Consider the following 19,904-nt stretch of genomic DNA (forward strand, 5'->3'; position numbering starts at 1 on the left):
CCCCTTGTTGGCCCCCGTCAGTTGACAGTTGACAGTTTTTCTGCCTGTTCGTTCTCTCTTTATTCTATTCAATGTTTCGTGCTCTCTACTCTTCCTTCTTCTTGTTCTTCGCTTTTCTTCTGCTCTTCTGAAGATGAATGCAATGGAGCTTATTAAAGCGCAGATTTATCAAAGGGCAGAGCGACAGGGACAGCAAACGAGCGAGCAAGCGAGATGGATGAAGGCTCGCTGGCTCCCTGGCTGGCTGACTGGCGTTGGAATTAAAAATTGAGCACGTGCTTTCAAAGTGAAAGAAGCGAAACTCTTCATTGTTGACCTGACAATGCATAACGCCGCCCCCCACCCTTCCTTTGTAGAGCTGCCTAACGAAAAGGGGGCAGGGCAGGGCAGGGCATGCCTGGGCATACCCACTTTCGGGGACTTCAGTGAGACGACCCCGGCTCCATTAATCAGCCTTTCATTAGCAAAAAGCCAGATTCGGATGAACGTTTGCCCATCGCCATTGATTAAAGACAAACAACAGAGAGCAGGGAGCAGAGACAAACAAAAATTCCACTCGTTTACATTTTGTCATCTGTTTTGGCAACATTTCATACGAAATTCCAAATATAAATATTTGAGGGATCGCTGCAGTGCGGCAGGACACAGCGCCGAAAGGATTAAGTGTCCTGTCACCCCGTGGTATGTCCATCCAGCACTCGACACGACTCCCTGCTGTTGTAACCAAACACAACACACACAAGCAACAAGAGAAACAACAGAGAAAGGGGACGAGCTTAGCTTTCGCGAGTTGAAGCTTTAGATATACCCTTGTAGATTATTTTACAGCTTTGATACACTGCTTTCAGTAGGGCAAATACGAGCAGGCCAAGTTTCCCCTAGACGAATAGATTCATTCGCTACTAGTGCCTGCCAGCTGAGGAAGGGTGAGTGATCAGGAACGAATATAAAAAAACATTCTTGGATTGAAACTTCCTGCCATGCGTTGCAAAACATCTAGGAAAGAGAATAAAACCCTCAGCAACAGTATAACCAAAAGAAACACTCCAACAAGAGCAACTGTCAGCAATTTGAGAAGGGTTAAGAGAGAGAGAGAGAGAGAACTTGAAAACGACACTCAGGCAACAATACGGATAATCCCTTGGAGGAGCACTTGGAGCATCGGCTGGAATTGGGAGTGAAACTTTTCCATCAATTAGATGACAATAATCCAAGTCATTTTCTCTTCCTTCTGCTTTGTCTGGGGCTTTGGCAAATCAATTACATTTGCGATTCGCAAATAATTCACTAAAGTAAATGCTCCCCCGCCCCCCGACTCTCTCTCTCTCTCTCACTCTGAGGCTATCCCTCAAATTAGAAACAGATGATGATGATGATGAGGATGGGGATAGGGAGAGGCATGCCGAATCAGAAGATTGATATTCATTGAATCGTGCCATTTATTGCCTGCCACATGGCCAACAAGCTGCTGCTGCTGCTTTTTGCTTTCTGCTGCCTGCTGCCTGATGTGCTACTTCTACTTCACGGGTTTCTGGTTCGTCTTGGCCAATTCTGCAACATTCACACTTTTGGTGGCTCGACTTGTCAATGGATGCCACTCTCCTTGCCCTCTCTCTCTCTCTCTCTCTCCATCCCATCGCCAATAACAATAAAGAACACACACACACACACACTCTCTCGGAGCGGGGGGCTATGGGGCAGGGGAATCTGACTAAGTGAAACCAAAGGACAGTGGCAGCAGTGGGAGCGTCTGTGGCAGGGGCAGCATAGCATAGTTAATCGTTATTTACAGACAGATAAAGTGCAGAAATATTGCCACACAGGAGGCAGGAGAGGCTGGAGAGGCCGGAGAGGCGGAGCCAGCGGCAACGGTAGCTCATGTATCCACTTCCACATCAGCCGCCGCATCCTCCTTCCATTCTCTTGCGGAAAAAAGGGAAAAAATATACGCATACGCCTCGACTAATCGGATTCCCATGCATGGGGCCCCACTGCCACTACCACTGCCACAGCCACAGCCACAGCAGAGAAACCTCCGCCTGGGAGTCTGCAACGATGATAAGGAGGAGTCTTAGTGATGGTAGAGGGTGGGGGCGGTAGTATGGGGAAGTGCCATTGCCATACTCGTAAATTCTCGAAAGCAAGTTGGGACGCCTGCCAAAAGAATAGAAAATCAGGCAATGGCCAGGGCCATGGCCAGAATGTACTTTTCCGCTCGACGATGGTTGTGTCTCTGCCGCTTCCTGTGTGGCAGGCAGCGGGCGGCAATTTCGTTGCGGAAATCATTGGCCAGAAGCTGGAAGATTGGGGGAGTGGGAGTGGGAGTAACTGGAACTGGAGCCATAGATGGGAGCTGCTTAGGCCACACGCTGTTTCTTTTCACACCATAAACTCAGGGGCCTTTAACTCGTTTTTGGGGGAGTTTTTTCCTTTTGGTTTTTGTTGTCAAATTCAATTACCTAAAGCCGGAAGTGCGTATGCTCCTTGGCAGCTCCTTCCGCTGCCCGACCAAGTTCCGGCCATTAAACTTTCCTTTGGATCTATTTGGATCCATTTTGATGGCAGTTTAGATTGAGATTTGCGCCCATTCAGTTTTGATCTATTGTGCAAAAAGGTGTCGACAGGCTGGGTCCAGCCGGAGCTGGAGTTCTTTCACAGCGAATGAGAGAGGGTTTCGGCGCTGCCTCTGATGTCAATTTGATTTGGGTACATGGGGCCTCGTATGCATGTAATTCAAGCTTGTAACTTTTAATTGCCCACTGGGCAGGCGACCTAAGACTGGGCTGCGACCCGGTCCACAGTCACAGCCACAGTGAAAACCACATAAACCGCACAGAGCGTTGGAATGGCAACGACACGATTAATGACCCCCATGTCCATCCAATGCCCATGTGTGCTCCCTCTCCCTCTCCCTCGCTCTCTCCCTCTCTCTGTGTTTTTCTGGGGCGGAGATCTCTCACACTCTGACCGCACAGGAAATTAAAATGCTTCAGCCGGACCCCAAGCCCCGACTTGGTCGACAACAGGAGACATTAAACTGAATGTTGATTTCAGAGAGCAATGTCCGGTCGAGGAAGACGGGTCCGGGTCCGGGTCCGGGACCTCATTCCCATCATAATGTCTCCTTCAACTATCATACATAGAATCTCCGTGGCATTTGCCATTTGATACTCACTTTATGGAACTCCTCCTGCAAACGCAGCAGAGCGCCTTCCACTTCAATCATCCGCTTCTCCAACAAATCCTGCAAAGAACAACAGAACAGAAAAACCGAAAACTGAAGCACACGCACTGAACAGGCAGGGGAATGAACAGCAGCTCTCCATACGAGTATGTAAGTACAATAAATGCTATGCTCTGCCATGGATAGAATGCCCAGAAAATCCAAGTTAAAGTTAACTTCTAAATGTGCGTTGAATGAGTGCATGAATGTGGGTGTGTGTTGGTGTGTGTACATGTGAATGTGTGTTTGTGTGTGTGTGTGTCCAATGAACCAATGGTATGTGTGAGTGTAAGTGCCAAATTGTTTAATATTTTGGGATTGTTTTTGAAAGCTTTAAATATATTATAACTACAACCGGTTAAATTGTTTCAATTGTTGCGTGAAATATTTCAATTTCGATTAAAAAATCGATAGAATAGACAGTAGAACAGCCATTTTAAACTGGGCGGGCGTCTCTCTTCTCTAGGTGAACTACTTGAAGTAGTACATAAATTCCTAACCGAAGCTCTGGGTGGGGAGCTATTTTATGCTGCTTTTGTTTAGCGATAAAAATCGACGATAGCCAGAGCTGCTCTGCTTCTATTCCAAGCTGCACTTTCAAGTAGTTTTACATAATTAGCAGCTTGTTATTTTTGGCCGAATATAGTTTATTTTTCTGAGCCAAAATGTTGGCATCACTGAAGCGAATGAATGCTAAGAGCAAAGCATGAAAAATAATTATAGCCACTACGAAATGAAAAGCAATTGAAATTAATTTACGATCTTGTCATTGTTGTTGGCGAAAAACGGATTTGAGGTGTAAAAAGCAAATCATTGAACTCTTTTGGGCACAGAAATCGGCTCCGTTTCGAGCTGAAGTGAATGCAACAGCAACAGCAGCAGTAGGGGCGTGGAATGGAGCGAATCGGAGCGAGGAGTCCAACACAATAAGTCTGCTTTAATCCGCACGCGATACACGGAGAAGGTCTGGGGCAGGTGCAGATTGCAGGAGGAGGAGGAGGACGAGGAGCGGGCTCACAGGCAGTTGTGTTGCAGGTGTGCATGGGCAATAATTCACCGGTACCAAAGCACCGACATGCTGCCACAAAGAACTGTGTGGCACACCCGAACTGGGGCTATAGAAATGGACAGTTCCGTACGGGACAGGCGAAGCACCAAATGGAATCTATGGATTCATGGAGACACTCACTCGTACTACCTAGTACATGTAAATGTGTACATACATATGTACATGCATATGTCACGGATGCCACGGACATGGCGGGGGCTTAAGCAGGAAGTGGAAATGGCAATTACCAAGTTTCATCTACCACGTGGAAACAGATAGAAAGACACACACACAATGTTGTGCCTCTAAAAATGGCCAACAAAAGTGTCTCGTTGGCCAAAAGCAAACTGAAAAAACTGAAAAACTGAAAAACAACAATTGTGACGCCATTCGCTCGTAAAAAACGCATTTTTTTCCAACTTTTTTTTGGATTTGTGGAGGTTTTTTTGTTGTTTTTTTGTAAACACTAAAAATTAGTTGTGGAAGTTGTAAAAATAATTTTTATAGCTTTTAGAAAATGTCTTCTTCTTGTTTTTATTGTTTCTTGAAGCTTTACTTGCGCAATAGACAAATTGATTTTTCTTTGTCGCAACGTGAGGGAAAAATGTGTAAAGATTACGCGATCCATATGCGATCCTCGATTATTGATGGCCAGAGCCAGAGCTAGAGCCAGAGCCAGAGCCCGGAGAGTGTTGGCCATGTGCGAGCTTGAATGCCATGATTTGTGGCAGGAAATAATCCAGTCTCAAGTTGGACCGAAGCTACAAATACGAGTGTTCATATGGGTATAACGTAATATATAAGCGAATACGACTATATATCCATATGCTAATGCGAAGGCAGACAGCCAGGCAGGCGGGCAGGCGGGCAGTCAGGCATTGAAATGGAGACGGCGACGGCGACAACAATGGCAGCCCATAGACTGTGGTGCCAGCTATGCCTCCAGCTGGCGGCGGGCAACTTCTGCGCATGTGCAACAGAAACGGAATCAGAGGCAGAACCAGAAGCTAGTGGCAGTGGCACATCAGAGATGTGGATATGTGGATGTGGCTGTGGCTGTGGTGGTGCTAGAGCAGCAGACGTAGGAGCAGCAACACAGCAAATAAATAGCAACAGGTTCGTTGAACTCTCCTCAATCACACACAATTGCAACAGAGTGGCAGTGGCAGCTTCAGCTTCAGCTGTGCGGCATCCACGCATTGCCTGGCAAGAACGTGACTGGGTTCTGATGATGCACTGCAGCAGCAGCAGCGGCAGACGAAGCAGCTGTTGCAGGTCCATTGTATTGGTGTGTGTTTGTGCAGCTATAATCGAGATGCCATTTGGCAAATTTGTGCCCTGACGGCCGCCAACTGTGAGTGGGTGTCTTCGCATCCAGTTGGTGGCACACCACACCGTGTGTGCCTGCTGCCTTCTGCCTGCTTGCCTCTCATTGTGTTTGGTAATCGATACACGCAATGTCTCGCCGAGATTCGTGCTGAACCAACGTGGAACGTGGAGAGGAGAGAGAGCCAGTGCCCCTTCAATTAGCAGGACCCCAGCTCTGGTCATGCCTGGCCATTTACAGTACAGCTGCCAGTGCACAGTGCACTGTGGAATTCTGGGAAACATTACCACGTCAACTACCATTTACATAGAGGAGTTACCACGTTCTACCTCTCTCTCTGCTGCTGCCTGCTGCTGCTCTCTGCTGCTGCCTGCTGTCTGAGATTGAAGCGGAGCTAAACAGCAGAGTTTTGAGCCTCATTTGCAGTCGCTTATGGACCATGGCACAGGGGATGGCTGTAACTACCATAAATCAAGTGCTCAAAGCCGCGCATGCGCCATACTTAGTGCTATTAAAACGTCACGGAAGTCGCAACGTGATCAGTGAACGAGGCCGAACGAGGCTGAACGAGATGCCATGGAGCAATCACCGTCTGGGAAAGGCTCCATTCAGCGGCAGAACAGCATGGAACATGATAATTGTCAACATTTATACTCGAGACTGTATGGCTATGGATCAATTAGAGTTATAGGTTGAGCAGAGAGCAGAGAATGCAGCTGGATTAACCCAGCCTGAGATCCGACCTCCAATCCAATCCATTCGCGGGGAAAGTCAAAGTTGAGCGTAGCGTGTTGGCGGTACGGGACCCCGGCCCCGGGTTGCCGTGCATGTCAAGAGGGCATTTCGTCTATGCATTTCGATGGATGGCTTGAGGAGGGGTGTGGGTTGGTCCTCGTCCATCATCAATCTGTGAAACGCCGCGTTGCACCGCTGTGATGTGTCTTAAATGGCACGTTAACGAGTTCAAGTGGCCGCCAAGGCTCTGCCCCTGCACGGGTTCAAAGGTGTTTGTTTGTTTGTTTGTTCCACCGAACAGAGTTTGCATGCCCGGCACTTTGGGAAATTCTCCACACGCCACAGCACACAACAGCCGACAGCCAACAGCCGACAGCCAACAGCAGGAAAAACATCTATAAAGGAAAGCGACAGCGGGTGCTGCTCTCTTTGCTTTCCCCCAACACGAAATTTGGGTTAACAATCGACACGGAGCACGGAGCATGGTGTGATGGGTATACGAGTGGGTCTATGCATGGGCCATGATTTGATTCGAGCTGATTGTCTATAATTGGGTGGGTTTTGTCCTACTTCTACTCCCAAGCGCTACGTGCTACTCCAGGGCAAGACCAAACCGAAGCGGGGGGGTTGGGTGAGGAGTAGTTACCAACACCAGAAGCGTCTGGGGGGACTCACCTTATCACAGCCGCCAGAGCCGAGGCTACCTCCGCCATTGATCCGCTCCAGGGAGAGTGTGCCCGTGTCGGAGGGGTCCGGCGTACGGGGCGGCTGATGCACCAATTGGATTCTGCCTTGCGAGATTTGTATGAAATTGGTGGGCGGCATAATGTCGTGCACATCGTCCTTGTCATCCTCATCGCAGTCCTTCTCGTTCTGCCTGCAAAGGAACGCAAAGGAAAGAAAAGAAAGAGTTTCAGTTAAATGTCGCCGCTTCAGTCTTCGAACGTGGGAATGTTGCAACAACAGAGCCGACAAACGAATTACAAAAGTCGTTTTCCATATCGCTCTGTCCGGTACATTCCCCCACCATTGGCCCCACAAAGAAGTGTCAGAATTCCGTTCAGCAGCAGCGTGCAATCGCTTATCGAACGAACCAAACACTGGACAACATTGCACAACACTGAAAATAATCGAGCGGAATGGTAAGGGGGTTGCAAGTGGCCGGTAGAGACCCAAATAGAGTCCGAACAGTGGAAAAGAGATATCAATTTGAACTGTTTATGGGTGCACGGGTAAGTGGTTCGGATCACCTGCTGGTGCTGGTGTGGTGCTGGTGCCTCCGGGGGGAATAGTAATAGGAATAGTGTCCTCGAGCGGCCTGGCCTGGCCTGGCCTGCTCAGGGGATCTCGGATCACATGGGCTGCTAACAAACGAAAATTCGCCTCGTTATTTCCAATTGAATTTGCAAGCTAAGTGCAAATAATTCGATAAAATTGCCACTTGAAGGCATTCGAGTGGGCAAACGCCAGCCAAAACACCAGCAAACAGCCAACAGCAGCAGCAGCAGCAGCAGCAAGAGTGCCCCAAAGAGCTGCGACTTGCCAGCTTGTCTACGTTCACATCTACCTTGGGACTCCGACTCGACCCCCCCTCTCTCACTCTCTTTACTTCGATCCCCCTGTTGGCACTTGGAATCCAGTTTTTCACAGAGTTGTGTCTTAGACTCCATGGTGTGCGGCGGTGTGCGGCACAAAACTGGAGTCAAATAAATGGACACAAAGAGCTAAAAACAATCTTACAAGCTAATCGCACAAAATGTTTCGTTTCGTGTTTGAAGTGGAGACCAGACCACAGACCACAGACCAGACCCCCCTTGCACGTCACTAGACCCCCGTCTCTATGTCTCTCTCTGTCTATGACGTTGACATCGGACAAGTGGGCAGTGCTTTGAATTGCATTGGATTCGACTTCGATATCGGTGTCTATCATTGCATATCACTTTGCGAGCCACAGTCCGAGTCCGAGTTCGAGTTCTGACTCTGACTCTGAGTTTGAGTTCTTTTTTTTTTTGTTGATTCACGGCCCACGTTTGAGGCCTAGCATTTTCCTAGGCAAATAAAATTCTCATTCCGCTTTGATTTATAGGCATCAAATAAAGCAATCAAAATCAATTTAACTGTTATCAAGCTCGGCAAATGGCAGCTGGTAATTAAGAGAGAGAGACGCCAAGCCATGCCAAGCCACGCCAAGCATCGCACATCGCATGTGAATCAGACATCAGCCAACAAAGACACAGACACAGACACCGACACAGACTCCCGGTCTTCAGAGATGGAGATGAAGTCTCCGGACTCTTCCTCCTCCTCCTTCGATTACGTTAGATGCAAACTTAATTAGCCAGACATCGCAGTCGCAGTCGCAGTCGCTGTCGCTGTCGGCCCATCATTGGCAAGTCAAAAGGCCAACTAATGACATTACAGGGCTTTAATTAACGGCCACGCCATTGCATGGCACACAGCTCCCTCCGCTCCGCTCCGTTCCTCTTCCTGCACTCCTATCAATTGACAGCGAAGTACTAGGCGCTCTGAGGCGGCGGTGACGCTGACGCTGACGCCAAGGTGCAAAGTGCAAATTCTGCTGCAATTAAGGCACACAAATTGCGTCCCTCTGAGTCATCGTTCTATCCGCCACTCGTTAGGGTTACGCACAAATTATATTTGGATTTTGCATTTTCATCAACTTTATTTCCGTTGGCCACAAATCGTCACATGTTGAGCACACACACATATCGACTTGTGCATGTATTTGTGGGCACTGATAGCGCCAGTGCTGAGTATTGCACATTCGTCACAGGCGTGGCGAAGAGAGACGAGACAGATGGATGGATGGAGGGGACGGAGTCAGTCGCTCCAATAACGATTCCCCTTCCAGTGGACACCGCTCGGTCATTCGGTTAATCCCTCATTCCCCACCGCGCTACTGCTTCTGGCTTTTGCTTCCTTTTTTCTATACCCTTAAGTGAAGCATTATCAGTTTATGCAGAAGTTAACTATCCACAGGCACATATCTGTGTCTTCATCTGGTTCCTAATTTTCCGATTTTTACTTTAATATCGTATATTGAAATATAATCATATATTTTAGCAATAAATTTCCATAAATATTCCTTCGAATATAGGAAAAATTCAGAATATTCATTTGTTAGGGCATCTAATGCTGCGACTTTGCTTCTCTTTTGCTGCTTTTGCGGCGCATTCGTTTACTGATTATGCTTTTTTATGCGACGACCATAAATTTCCGCTGTCGTTGGTGTCGCTGTCTCCTTCCTGCTCTGCTCTGTTCTTTTCGCTCTTCCCATTCCATTCTCTTCCATTCCATTCGCACCATTCTCCACTGTCCAGCGACCATCCATCGGCGGTCCAGGCAGGCTCTTATCAATCGCCATTGCAGTTGGCATAAAAATAAATATTGCACAAATGCGTATAAAAAGCAAATAAAATAAAAGGCAGGCCCCAGGCAGAGAGGGATTTCGTTATATACGACCTACAAATAAGCCCCCCCATAAGTAGCTTTGCTGCCGGGCAGAGGCAAAGGCAAAACCTCTTAAGAGCGATTTGTGAGGCATAATTACGAGAACGCTTTGCGCTGGCTTCTGGCATAATTGAGGGCTGTGACTGGGGCTGGGGCTGTGGCTCTGGCTGTTCGCACCGATAAGCACCCACGCATAACTGCAGTTTAGTCTCGGAATGTCTCGCAGATAAGAAGACGGCCAGACCTTAAGCCGCAGTCCAAGCAGATGATGCTTTACCACTGATAAGTGGGAGGCAAAAGCATCCCACCACTTATTGATCAGTATGTAGGCACTTAAGGTTAGCCCCCCCACAAAATGCTCCATTTGCATAAAATTCATCGAATTACATGGCAGCGTGTGGCATGTGGGAATATTTACAAACACACAACACACACACACACACGAGCTGTGTTGCAGCAGCAGCAGCTCACAATGAGGTCGCGACGGTGCAAATAATTTACAGTTCTATGCAATAATTGCCATAATTTTCGGACTGGCATTCGAACAAGGTTTTTCCTCCCACGACACATCCCCTAACCCCGCCACCACCACCCATTCGTCCGCCCCCCTTCCTGTCATGAATATTGAAAATCGAAGTTGGAGCTGAAATGAAATGAAATGAAACGCCCAAACTGTCCAACTGGCCAAATGTCCAACTGTCAGAGTCCGGTCGCTGCTCCGCTCTGTTTTGTGGGTGCTCCAGTGACATGGACGTAGGCGTGGACTGTGTGGCATGGACTGCGACTATGTTTGACCACACGCAGATGGAGTTGCAGCCTCCTCGGGGCAGCAGCGCGCTGCTGCGGGTGTTGTTGTTGGTTTTTGTTTCAATTCTTAGAAGTCGACTAGACCCCCATCCGGGGATCAGGCTACTGTCTGGGGTTCAGTGCAGGGCTGGGGCCCATTTACGCTTGTGGATTGCATAATTTATGTGCCCAAAGATCGATTAATCGCTAAAGTGGTATGCAACGGAGAGTAAAGTACAGTAAAGTACAGTGAGAAACATGCATACATTTTGCATACTCTTAGAGAGGGTATTACAGCCCTGTGTAATTTCATAACTTGAATTGCAATCAATGGACACCTAATAGAAATAGAATTATAGACTAAGACAAGTAGCAGCAATAAAAGCTCAATAGCTTGATGCATCATATCTCGAGTACTCTTAGAGATAATCCAATGAAAAAACTCAGAAAATCGAATTCAAATCTCTTAGATTTAATCAACATTCAACTACCATATCCATATGGCTTCGCTACATAGATAAAAAGCGTAGCGTAGCGTACAAGGGTATTTGCTGGCTCGGCCCCCGTGGCAAGTTCTAGTTTCTGTTCCAGTTTCTGTTTTTGTTAATTTATTCATGAGCGAAAGAACGGGCTAAGCTTCCGTTATAAATCCGCGCTTAGTGCACTCCACGCTTCGGTGGACACGTTCCCGCCCCCCCCAGTCCCTCCGGCTCCCTTAAATGCTTGTGTTTGCTTGCCAAAGGGCCCTCGTTCGTGCAACACACTGTAAGTGAGTGTGCAGCAAGGCAGCCCATTTTGCGAGAGTTGAAACAAAGATCCGGCAACATAACCCAAATAGGCGTGGCGTGTCTCTCTGCTTTCTGTCTGTCTTTCTGTTTACGTTAGAATGGCGGGCCCCCCAGTGCATATGCATATGCCTTTGTGCCCCAAAGTGTTGGGCAAAGTCAAACAAGAGGTTGGCTGTCGGATGCATCTGCATCTGCGCCGTTTGCCAGTTATTCCATTGTTTCCCAGGGCCTTGTTGCCGTTGATGTTGCTGTTGCCGTTGCTGCTGCTGCAGTTTTGTTTTTCGTATGTGGGTGTGATTAATGTAATGAGAAATGTGAGTAGTGTAGTTGCCGCATGCATCTCATTTCAACACTATCTTCATGGGTGGAGGTGGAGTGGCGTGGATGTTGATGTTGCTGTTGATGCTATCGATACATCCATCGATGACCCAAATCTCTACCTCTCTGTCTCTCCAAAGATATGGGACCCCCACACACACACACACACACACTCACTGGATATTTGCATAATTTGACGACAAGTCGGGGCAAAACTCAAAGATTTATTACGAGTTATGTGATCCAGCCCGAATATGGTTAAAAAGCATCGCGGGGATAAGCATCTTATAATTGTACTGTCGCTGCGGTTGTGTGGCTTGTGTGGCTTGTGTGGCTTGAGTTGAGCAGGAAATTACGACGACATAATTGAGTGTGAATCGTAATGAGAGATCGCAGCAGCCTTTGATTGGATCGTGGTTGGACCAATCTATACCACCACAATAAATACGTTTAATCCCTGGCCAGGAGTGGTTTCAGCCGTTCAGCCGTTCAATTGACACTCGAATGAGGACCGACCGCCTGCTGCTGGCATGTGTAAATATTTATGCAAATACGGCGCATAAACAGGGGGGACCCATACGTAAATAGTACATGCATGTATGGTAAATGGTAAATGAAGGCCTCCCCTGCTCAAGAGATTAAAACCATCGACATAGCCACCGCACCGACCTGTGTGTCACGCTTGCAGTTTGAGTTTCGATTCCGGGAATCCAAGGAGGAGCAGCGGCAGGCCCGACCGTCCTCCGTCCGTCCAGCAAAACGGAAGTCAAGTGGACACTTTGTGTTTACCTGGGCAAACACTTGGAAATGTGTCCAGTGATTGACAGGCCACGAGATTTGCATATTTGCATATTGTGCGACCCGCGAAAGGAAGCCGTCAAGGTGCAGCCATCACTTTAGAAAGTTATTTGCATGCCGCAAAGAGCCGCCTGGGTGCCTCGCCTTTGCCTTTGAGCCGCTGTTTGTGTGTGTGTGTTGCATGCAGATTTGTGATTGGCACATCGAATGCCAGGCGGAAGCGGCACCCAGCGAGATCCGTATCAGAGTTCAAGGACAATGGCATGTTAATTAGAGGAGAACCACAACAGTCGGCAACAATATGGCCAAAAAAATGTTTGCGTTTCGTACGCACCCTAATGACCCATAAACACTGGCTCAATAGGCCATATCCGCGTCGTGTCGTTGCCAGATAACGGGGCACTGCGGCACCTGACAGCCAACCCACCCATCCAGGGGCCCATAAACATACTCACCCACATATAAATTCTATTTATCAGCAAACATTTTGGCCCGGCACAATGGTTTGGGGGCCATTGCGATTGGGACCCTCTGAGCGGCTGTAAAACGTAGCCAACAAAATGAATGTGGAGCGGCCTGGAGCGGACTGGAGCGGACTGGAGCGGAGTGGAGACCCAACCCCGAAATAAAAACAAGTTTGCGTTTAAAGCGAACGTTAAGGGCGAAACTTTTAATTAGAAAGCAAGTACGGTCAGCCGGAAAATGGTATGGCCTGGCATGGACTGGCATGGACTGGCATGGACTGGCATGGATAAGGGAGTGGAGTCGACTACGGACATGTGTTCGCATACCACAACAGACCACAGACCGCCTTTCCCAGTGAACGCACTTCGCACTTTGCATGTCAAGACCCAATAACAGAACAGAACACAACAGAAAACAGAACGGGAAAAAACTCTTGGCAATCGTTTCTCAGCCGAATATGAAGTATGAACTGTGGTAGGTTAGGATCGTTTCACGCATCAGGGAATGGCTGGCCGGTGCCGAGCCCGCTCCGAGATGATAAATCGCCGCGACGTCTGACATCCCAAGCCGAAGCCGAAGCCGAAGCCCCCAAGGCATCTGCATGACATCCATCCCCCCCCTTCCGGATATCTCGTGGCATATTCATGTGTCAGCTGCTCATTAAAAAGGTATTCATCATTACCGCGATGCGACGCCTCGCGACGCTGCAATTGTCGCACCCAAAGACCTGGCTGCGAATCGGATCTGTCTATGCATCTTATTCTCCACAGCTGGCGGCATGTTTGCTGTCAAAAGCCATGGCAGCCAGCGTCTTGGCTGCATCTCACAGAAGACATTTATTTTTTTTATTGATTTTCCTAGAGGATTTTACGCATAGGGTATGACTGTTTTCGTGCTTGATCGCTCGATGAATTTTTTGTCGTGTTGCAATGAAATAATTTATCGATAGAGTTGGGAGAACTTTCATACTGCTCTGGTTCTTTCAGCAGTTAAGCTGAGTGAATACTTTGCCTAGAGTTTGGGTGAAATTATTGCTAATTTGTAGAAATTATAAATCTTCAAAGTGTATATAGATATTCGTTACACTCAAATTGCAATTGTTAATTTTCGTGCTTTCCTTTCACATCCCATCTCTCTCCATCTCTCTCCTCTCGTATGCATTATTTTTTTTACTTTTTGTTGAGAAATTGTTCAATGATTTTTCCTCTTTTGTGGGGGCCGGTCCCCTTTTTTGTGTGCGTTATGCGATATGTGCGCCACTTTGGCGTATGATGGAATTGACACTTCAGTTTCTGTGACAGACATGGGGCATGGGGCATCACAAACAGACCCTGGCACTGATATACGGAATACTTCTGCTCTCAAAGTGGACAGACAGAGAGAGAGAGAGATGGAGATGGAGATGGCAGATAGTGTGGCAGACGACGACGACGACGACGCACTTGAAATGCATAAAATGGCATTTTCCTTTGTGCTGTGCTCTTCTGCAGACTGTGAACGCTCTGGTCTCTGGTCTGCTCTCGTATGATGGTGGTGGTGGGTGTTGCTGGAGTTTATGGCCAAATGGAGTTGAAGATGCGTTTGTTAGCGCTAATGGCGCATTTATGACAGGCCTCAGGGGTGGCAAACTAACATTGCAACAGAAACAGTAACAGCCACAGCCACAGCAACAGCAACAAATACAAAAGAAAGCTCACATATCCAACCCCCTACTGCCGCCAGTTGTGTGGTCTATCAGTCCATCAATTTGTACTTTTATCACTTACGAAAACAAACTTCAATTCCAAGCGAAAAATGACAGCATCAATGAATGTTTTTCTAGCTTTAGATTTACTTTGGCATATCGTAACGTAAAGTTTGTCGTTGGGGGGTGTACATCCGCTAATTGCTGTAACTGTGTCAGCCCCCGGGGGCTCGCCTTGGTTCAGTTTCGTTTGTGTGTAATCAAAGCGGCGAATGTACTGCCCCTGCCACTGCCGCACGCTTTGTTGCATCACATTTCCTTTAACCCATCAAAGTGGAGCTGTGCCTACGTAAACGATGTACGATGTAAGTGGCACACATGCGCAGCGTCACACAGATGTAACAGATACATTTTTGATAGCAAAGGCGAGTTGCGAGTTGCGAGTGAAGAACAATGAAGGAGGAGGCAGGCAGGCAGGCCACCGCCTGCGGCCATTGTCGCTCTCGTTCTTGTGGCTTGTGTTGCGCTCTTCTGTGTGCTGCTTCCCGTATCAATCATAATTAGGCATACAGTACGATGCGAGCAGTAAATTTGAGTTTTGAAGAAACATTAACGTTTGTCCCTATGCGTAATTACAATCTACACACATGACTGAAAAATGTTTGGGTTCGTGAGAATTCATCATTATTTCTGTATTTCTCTACGCAGTCTTTGTGGGGTATATAATATATAAGAGATGGTAAATGCAGTGCATTGGCAGCATACAGAAAATTCGAGTCCATAAAGTATTCACAGATCACTGCCACAGAATGTATGAGCCACTTTTTGAAGGATAGCATGCTCTTCTTTGGTCTATTTATATTATTAAAGCCATTAAATATATTATATACACATTTTTGCAGCTAAAACAGAAGGCCAATAGATCCTTCGACTTATGGCAGTTTATCGTATTGCGGGGTATCCTATAGTCGGAGTGCCGCGATCTAGCTGGCTGCTTTTTTGGGGCCACGTCTGCATCTCTGCACTTGGCTTGGCCTAGCCCACATCACAGCGTAGCACAGCACAGCACATCAAATGTTTTAGTGCTTAATAAAGTGTGTTATGTCTTTTGTAATTATTTTCAGCTTTAGCCGCGCTTGATTGCCGGAGTGAGTGCCGGAGGAAAGGCCCCTGCCCCTGCATCGTCGCAGGCGTTCGTTCCAAAGCGTTTTTAATTCCAGCCAAAAATTTATTCCATGTGTGGGCCCATCGCCATCAGATCTTAAGCCAAGCACCGAAATCAGACATCAGGCATTGCTCTCTCAGAGATATACATACATATGTACATATATGTATAGGAGTCTGAGTCTGTGTATATGTAAATGTGTATGTGTGTGTGTGCCAGTGCCACCTACAAGGTGCTTTGGGCTTTTGGGTTTCTATTTGCACAGGTGTTTTAGCACCTGAGCTTCAAATGGGTGTTTTGGGGTTTGTGGCGGGGGCCTGCATTAGGTACGAGTATTATCATCAATGTAGGGCTGGACGGGGGCGTGTCAACGATAAGTGCTAAAAGGCTGGTGACTGCACTCTTCCCTGTAATAATTAGCACATCATGAAATGTAAATAAAGGGGCCACCGCCGTTCCACCAGTGATGCACCACATTCGTTTCGTGACTCGAACAATAACCATGAAAGGTCGACGCTACGAGAATATCCCATTGCTATGGCGTTGCCTGATCAATTTTATGCATCTCTGGGGGTATGATAATTTTAAGCAACTCTGGGGCTGCTGCTACACACCTTCCATGACACATTTTGTTTAATATTTACTTTCGAAAAAAAACTCGCAACATTTTTGTTGCATGAAAATTCGATTGCATTTCCTTTTTGGCTAGTTTCGCGGGGAACTTTCTTTTGTTTTTCTCCCGCCATTGTGATTGCTTTTCCCACGAAAATCATTTGGCAGATGGTTTTTTGATTGCTCTGGAGGCTAATTTTGTTTTTTTTCTTCTTCTTCTTTTTTGTGGAGAAGTAATGACTTGAAGATTCCGCCTGCCCCCAGGCCAATCGAAGAGTTCGCTTCGCCAGAGTTTCGGTTCGAACTTGGAGACGTATTGGAGGAGCATCATTCAATTTTTCAAAGCTTTACTTTATGGATAAATGAAAACCGGTCTGCAGCGGACAATCGGTTAATAATAAAGATTTTAAACTAATTGGCTCATTTAGCGCACAACAAAAAAATAAGAAAAAAACATTACAATAATGATGAAGATGAAGATGACGATGACGATGAGTGATGACTGATGATCATCGCAAAATCATGGCCTTCACTTGGCTACGCAGAGTGGTGGTGGGAGCGCGGGGGGTAAGTCACAAAAAAAAACGAAAAAATTAATTATACAAAAGTGAATTTTGCCATTGCAACGTTTTTTTTTTCTCTTTCTCCTTCTCTTGTCAGCGATTTTGCAAGAGCTCCAACTCTTGGGGTGTGTGCTCCGCCCTGAACTTTATCGCGAGAGTCATTAACGAACGAATTGGGGCATGGCATGGAGCACAGGAAGAAGAGAGCAGACCATTGATAAAAATGGAAGGAAAGACATAAAAGCTACTGCTGGACATAATCGTCCAACGTCTCCAAAGGGCAGTCTATAGATGGGGGATTGTAGATGTTCGGTGGGTGTGTGTGTGTGGGGGATTGTGTGTGGGTGGGTTTTCTCAACTTACTTGCGTGCCAGGCGTTTTCGTATTCCAGCAAACATTTTTCGGGTCCTCCTGCGCGCAGCGCCCTTATCCTCTTTTATGTCGGTACTAATGTTGTATTGTAAATTAAATTGCCGATTTCCGTAGAGCAGTCGTCTCTTTCTCTCGTTCTTCCGTCCGTTGAGAAGGGGAACGGAACAAAATACGGCAACACTTAAAATTAATTAAAAAAATAGCAAAAAAACCCGCACTTTCTGTTGTTTTTTCTGCTGTTGCTGTTGCTGCTGCTGCTGCTGCTGCTGTTCATTTGTCGCGTTGTTGTTGTCATTGGCAGCTTTTGAACGCCTCATTGCAGTAGGAGAGACGGACAAGCAAACAATCACAAAACACCGAGGAAAAGTATACGGAAAAAGAAACACAACAACAACGAAATCAATTAGCCAAAGTAGTTTCGAGGGGGGCCTGGGAGATGGATGTGGATGTATCTCCCTCCGATTGGTGTTTTTTGGTTGGTTGGATTGTGCAATCTATAATTCCAAGAAATCAATAATCCTCAGCTGCGGATCGCGTACGCGATCATTTCCCAATACACACACAGACACAGTCACAGTCACACACATGTGTGTGTATGCACTTTGGTTTCCACTTTTCACACTGCCTTTTTCTTCATTCACTTTTCATTTCTTTTCCATAAGCCCAACCACACTGCCACACTGCCACTCCTCCGTTGACAATCTTTTGTGGGGACTGTGGACTGTGGGCGAAGATGCTGGGGTCTGGGTCTGCTGCAATGCGATGCTGAAACGAGCCAAAGAGAGAAATTCACACATTATTTTCAAATTTTTTTTCTGTTCATTTGTATCAACAATAAGGGGCCAAGAAATGCTTGGTTGGAAGGAAACCCTCTGTGGGAAGGCGACCAGCAACATAAGCGATTTATATAATTGACGTGTCGAGTGACAAATTCAAAACATTTAATGCCAACAAGTCGTTACGAATCGGATGCGGTTGGTTCCCGACCCTCCCATAAGTTTTAGGGGCGACAGCAGTGGAAATTTCGTAATTCTGACTGAGCAAAACATTGGCCGACTTGCAGCACGTATAACATTTGATTTAAGTGTGGCATTGAATGCGGCAATAAGAGATAGAGTTAGAGTAAGAGTAATGGATAGCCAGTTGGACCCATCTACACATAATTTGAGCTGCTTGCCTACTGCCTGCAATCCATCTAAGCAGTGGTCTACTTGAACTGCTTGAAACGCTGTGCAAGGCAGTGATGTTTTGAATACTTTCAAGCACTTATTTAATTTTTAAGTAATTAAAACATAAAACATATTTGCAGGCCAACACACTTGCACTTGAAGTGCATTAAATCAGGGCAGACAGGGAACATTGTGCCAATAAGCGATAAGAGTAAGTTAATGAGAAACAAATGTCGCTACTGCTTGGATGTATGTGCAGCTTTTTGCACAGTTTAAACATATTGATTACTGGAGAGAGTTCTGTACCATAAAACCACTAAAACAGAGAGATCTTAAGCAGGAAATATTTGGGATATATTGACGGATTTTAAAAATAATATAAATGAATTTTAAGTAAAGATAAATATCCCACTGCTGGTACGCTTTCCCCACAAAGAACCCATATTCCGTATAGAGTGCTCCTTTAGTCTCATTTAAAGCTTCAAGTTAAATTTTGTGCGAGAGTTATAATTGGGAAACATCTCTTAACGAGTTTTAGAGCTACGCTCAAGTGGCCAGAGTCATTTCCTAGACCGCTCGACTGTCGCGCCCGCAGAACCACAAGATTTATGGACCGCAAAGTTGATGGAATCTGGCAAAAAAAAAAAAGAGCTACGGCCTGCTGTGGGGGAGTGGAAGTGGAATCCCATCCCATACCAGACATTTGGGCTGTTGGGATGTTCTGAGCGATAAGGTGAGCAACGGCGGCGATCTCTGGGCCCCACATCAATCATGGCCTCAATCTGTGTGTGTGTGTGTGTGTGTGGTAGTGGAAAGAACGGATGCAGATGTAATTATGGCCCATTCTCGTCTCGGCCGTGTTCTGTTTTGTTTCCCTTCCCCCCTACTTCCCAGCGTGCTAATGGCCTAAGTATTTGGTTACAGTTTTTTTGGGGGGGGGGGGCAAAAAACGTTTTCGGGCCGTGCACTTGGCTTACATAGCCACACACACAGACTCACACACACACAGACGCAGATGCAGCTACTACTAGAGCTACAGATACAGATACATTTTTCAGAGGGAGCTTCCAAGGCCTGGCCAAGCATGACAAAGAACATGTTTTTGTTGTTGTTGTTGTTGCTGTTGTAATTTGTTGCATGTGAGTGAGAGCGTGAAAGAGGCATGGGGCAGGGGGGCTGCAGGGGAGCCGGGCAGAAACTCGGAACTTCTCACGCACGCTGCTGCGGCATTTGTTGGTTGTATCTGTGTATCTGGGAAATGTTTGTGCGTACAAACGCGCTCTGTACGAGTATCTCTGTATCTGTATCTATTGGAGATTGCAACACGTACAGCGCGTGCATATTACCCCGTTCCCATTGCTGTGCCCGGGGTACGAGGTC

The 19,904-nt window shown here is 46.8% G+C and overlaps 1 protein-coding gene across 4 annotated transcripts in view; it reads right to left on the reverse strand.

The window, feature by feature from the left end:
- Positions 1-17,714, reverse strand: part of LOC111073880 — a 26,626-nt gene extending 8,912 nt beyond the window's left edge. For 2 of the 4 annotated variants that reach the window (XM_022366432.2, XM_022366430.2), the window contains exons 1-3: positions 17,347-17,714; positions 7,009-7,210; positions 3,176-3,244 (exon numbers count right to left, since the gene is read on the reverse strand). In XM_022366432.2, coding sequence (XP_022222124.2) covers positions 3,176-3,244; positions 7,009-7,210; positions 17,347-17,381 — 306 coding nt within the window. In that variant the 5' untranslated portion in view covers positions 17,382-17,714. The remainder of the gene's footprint in view (positions 1-3,175; positions 3,245-7,008; positions 7,211-17,346) is intronic. The other 2 variants (XM_022366433.2, XM_041593160.1) reach the window with 1 other exon arrangement.
- Positions 17,715-19,904: the final 2,190 nt, after the last annotated feature.

Source organism: Drosophila obscura, unplaced genomic scaffold, assembly GCF_018151105.1.
Source record: "Drosophila obscura isolate BZ-5 IFL unplaced genomic scaffold, ASM1815110v1 contig_186, whole genome shotgun sequence".
Classification (NCBI taxonomy): Eukaryota; Metazoa; Arthropoda; class Insecta; order Diptera; family Drosophilidae; genus Drosophila; species Drosophila obscura.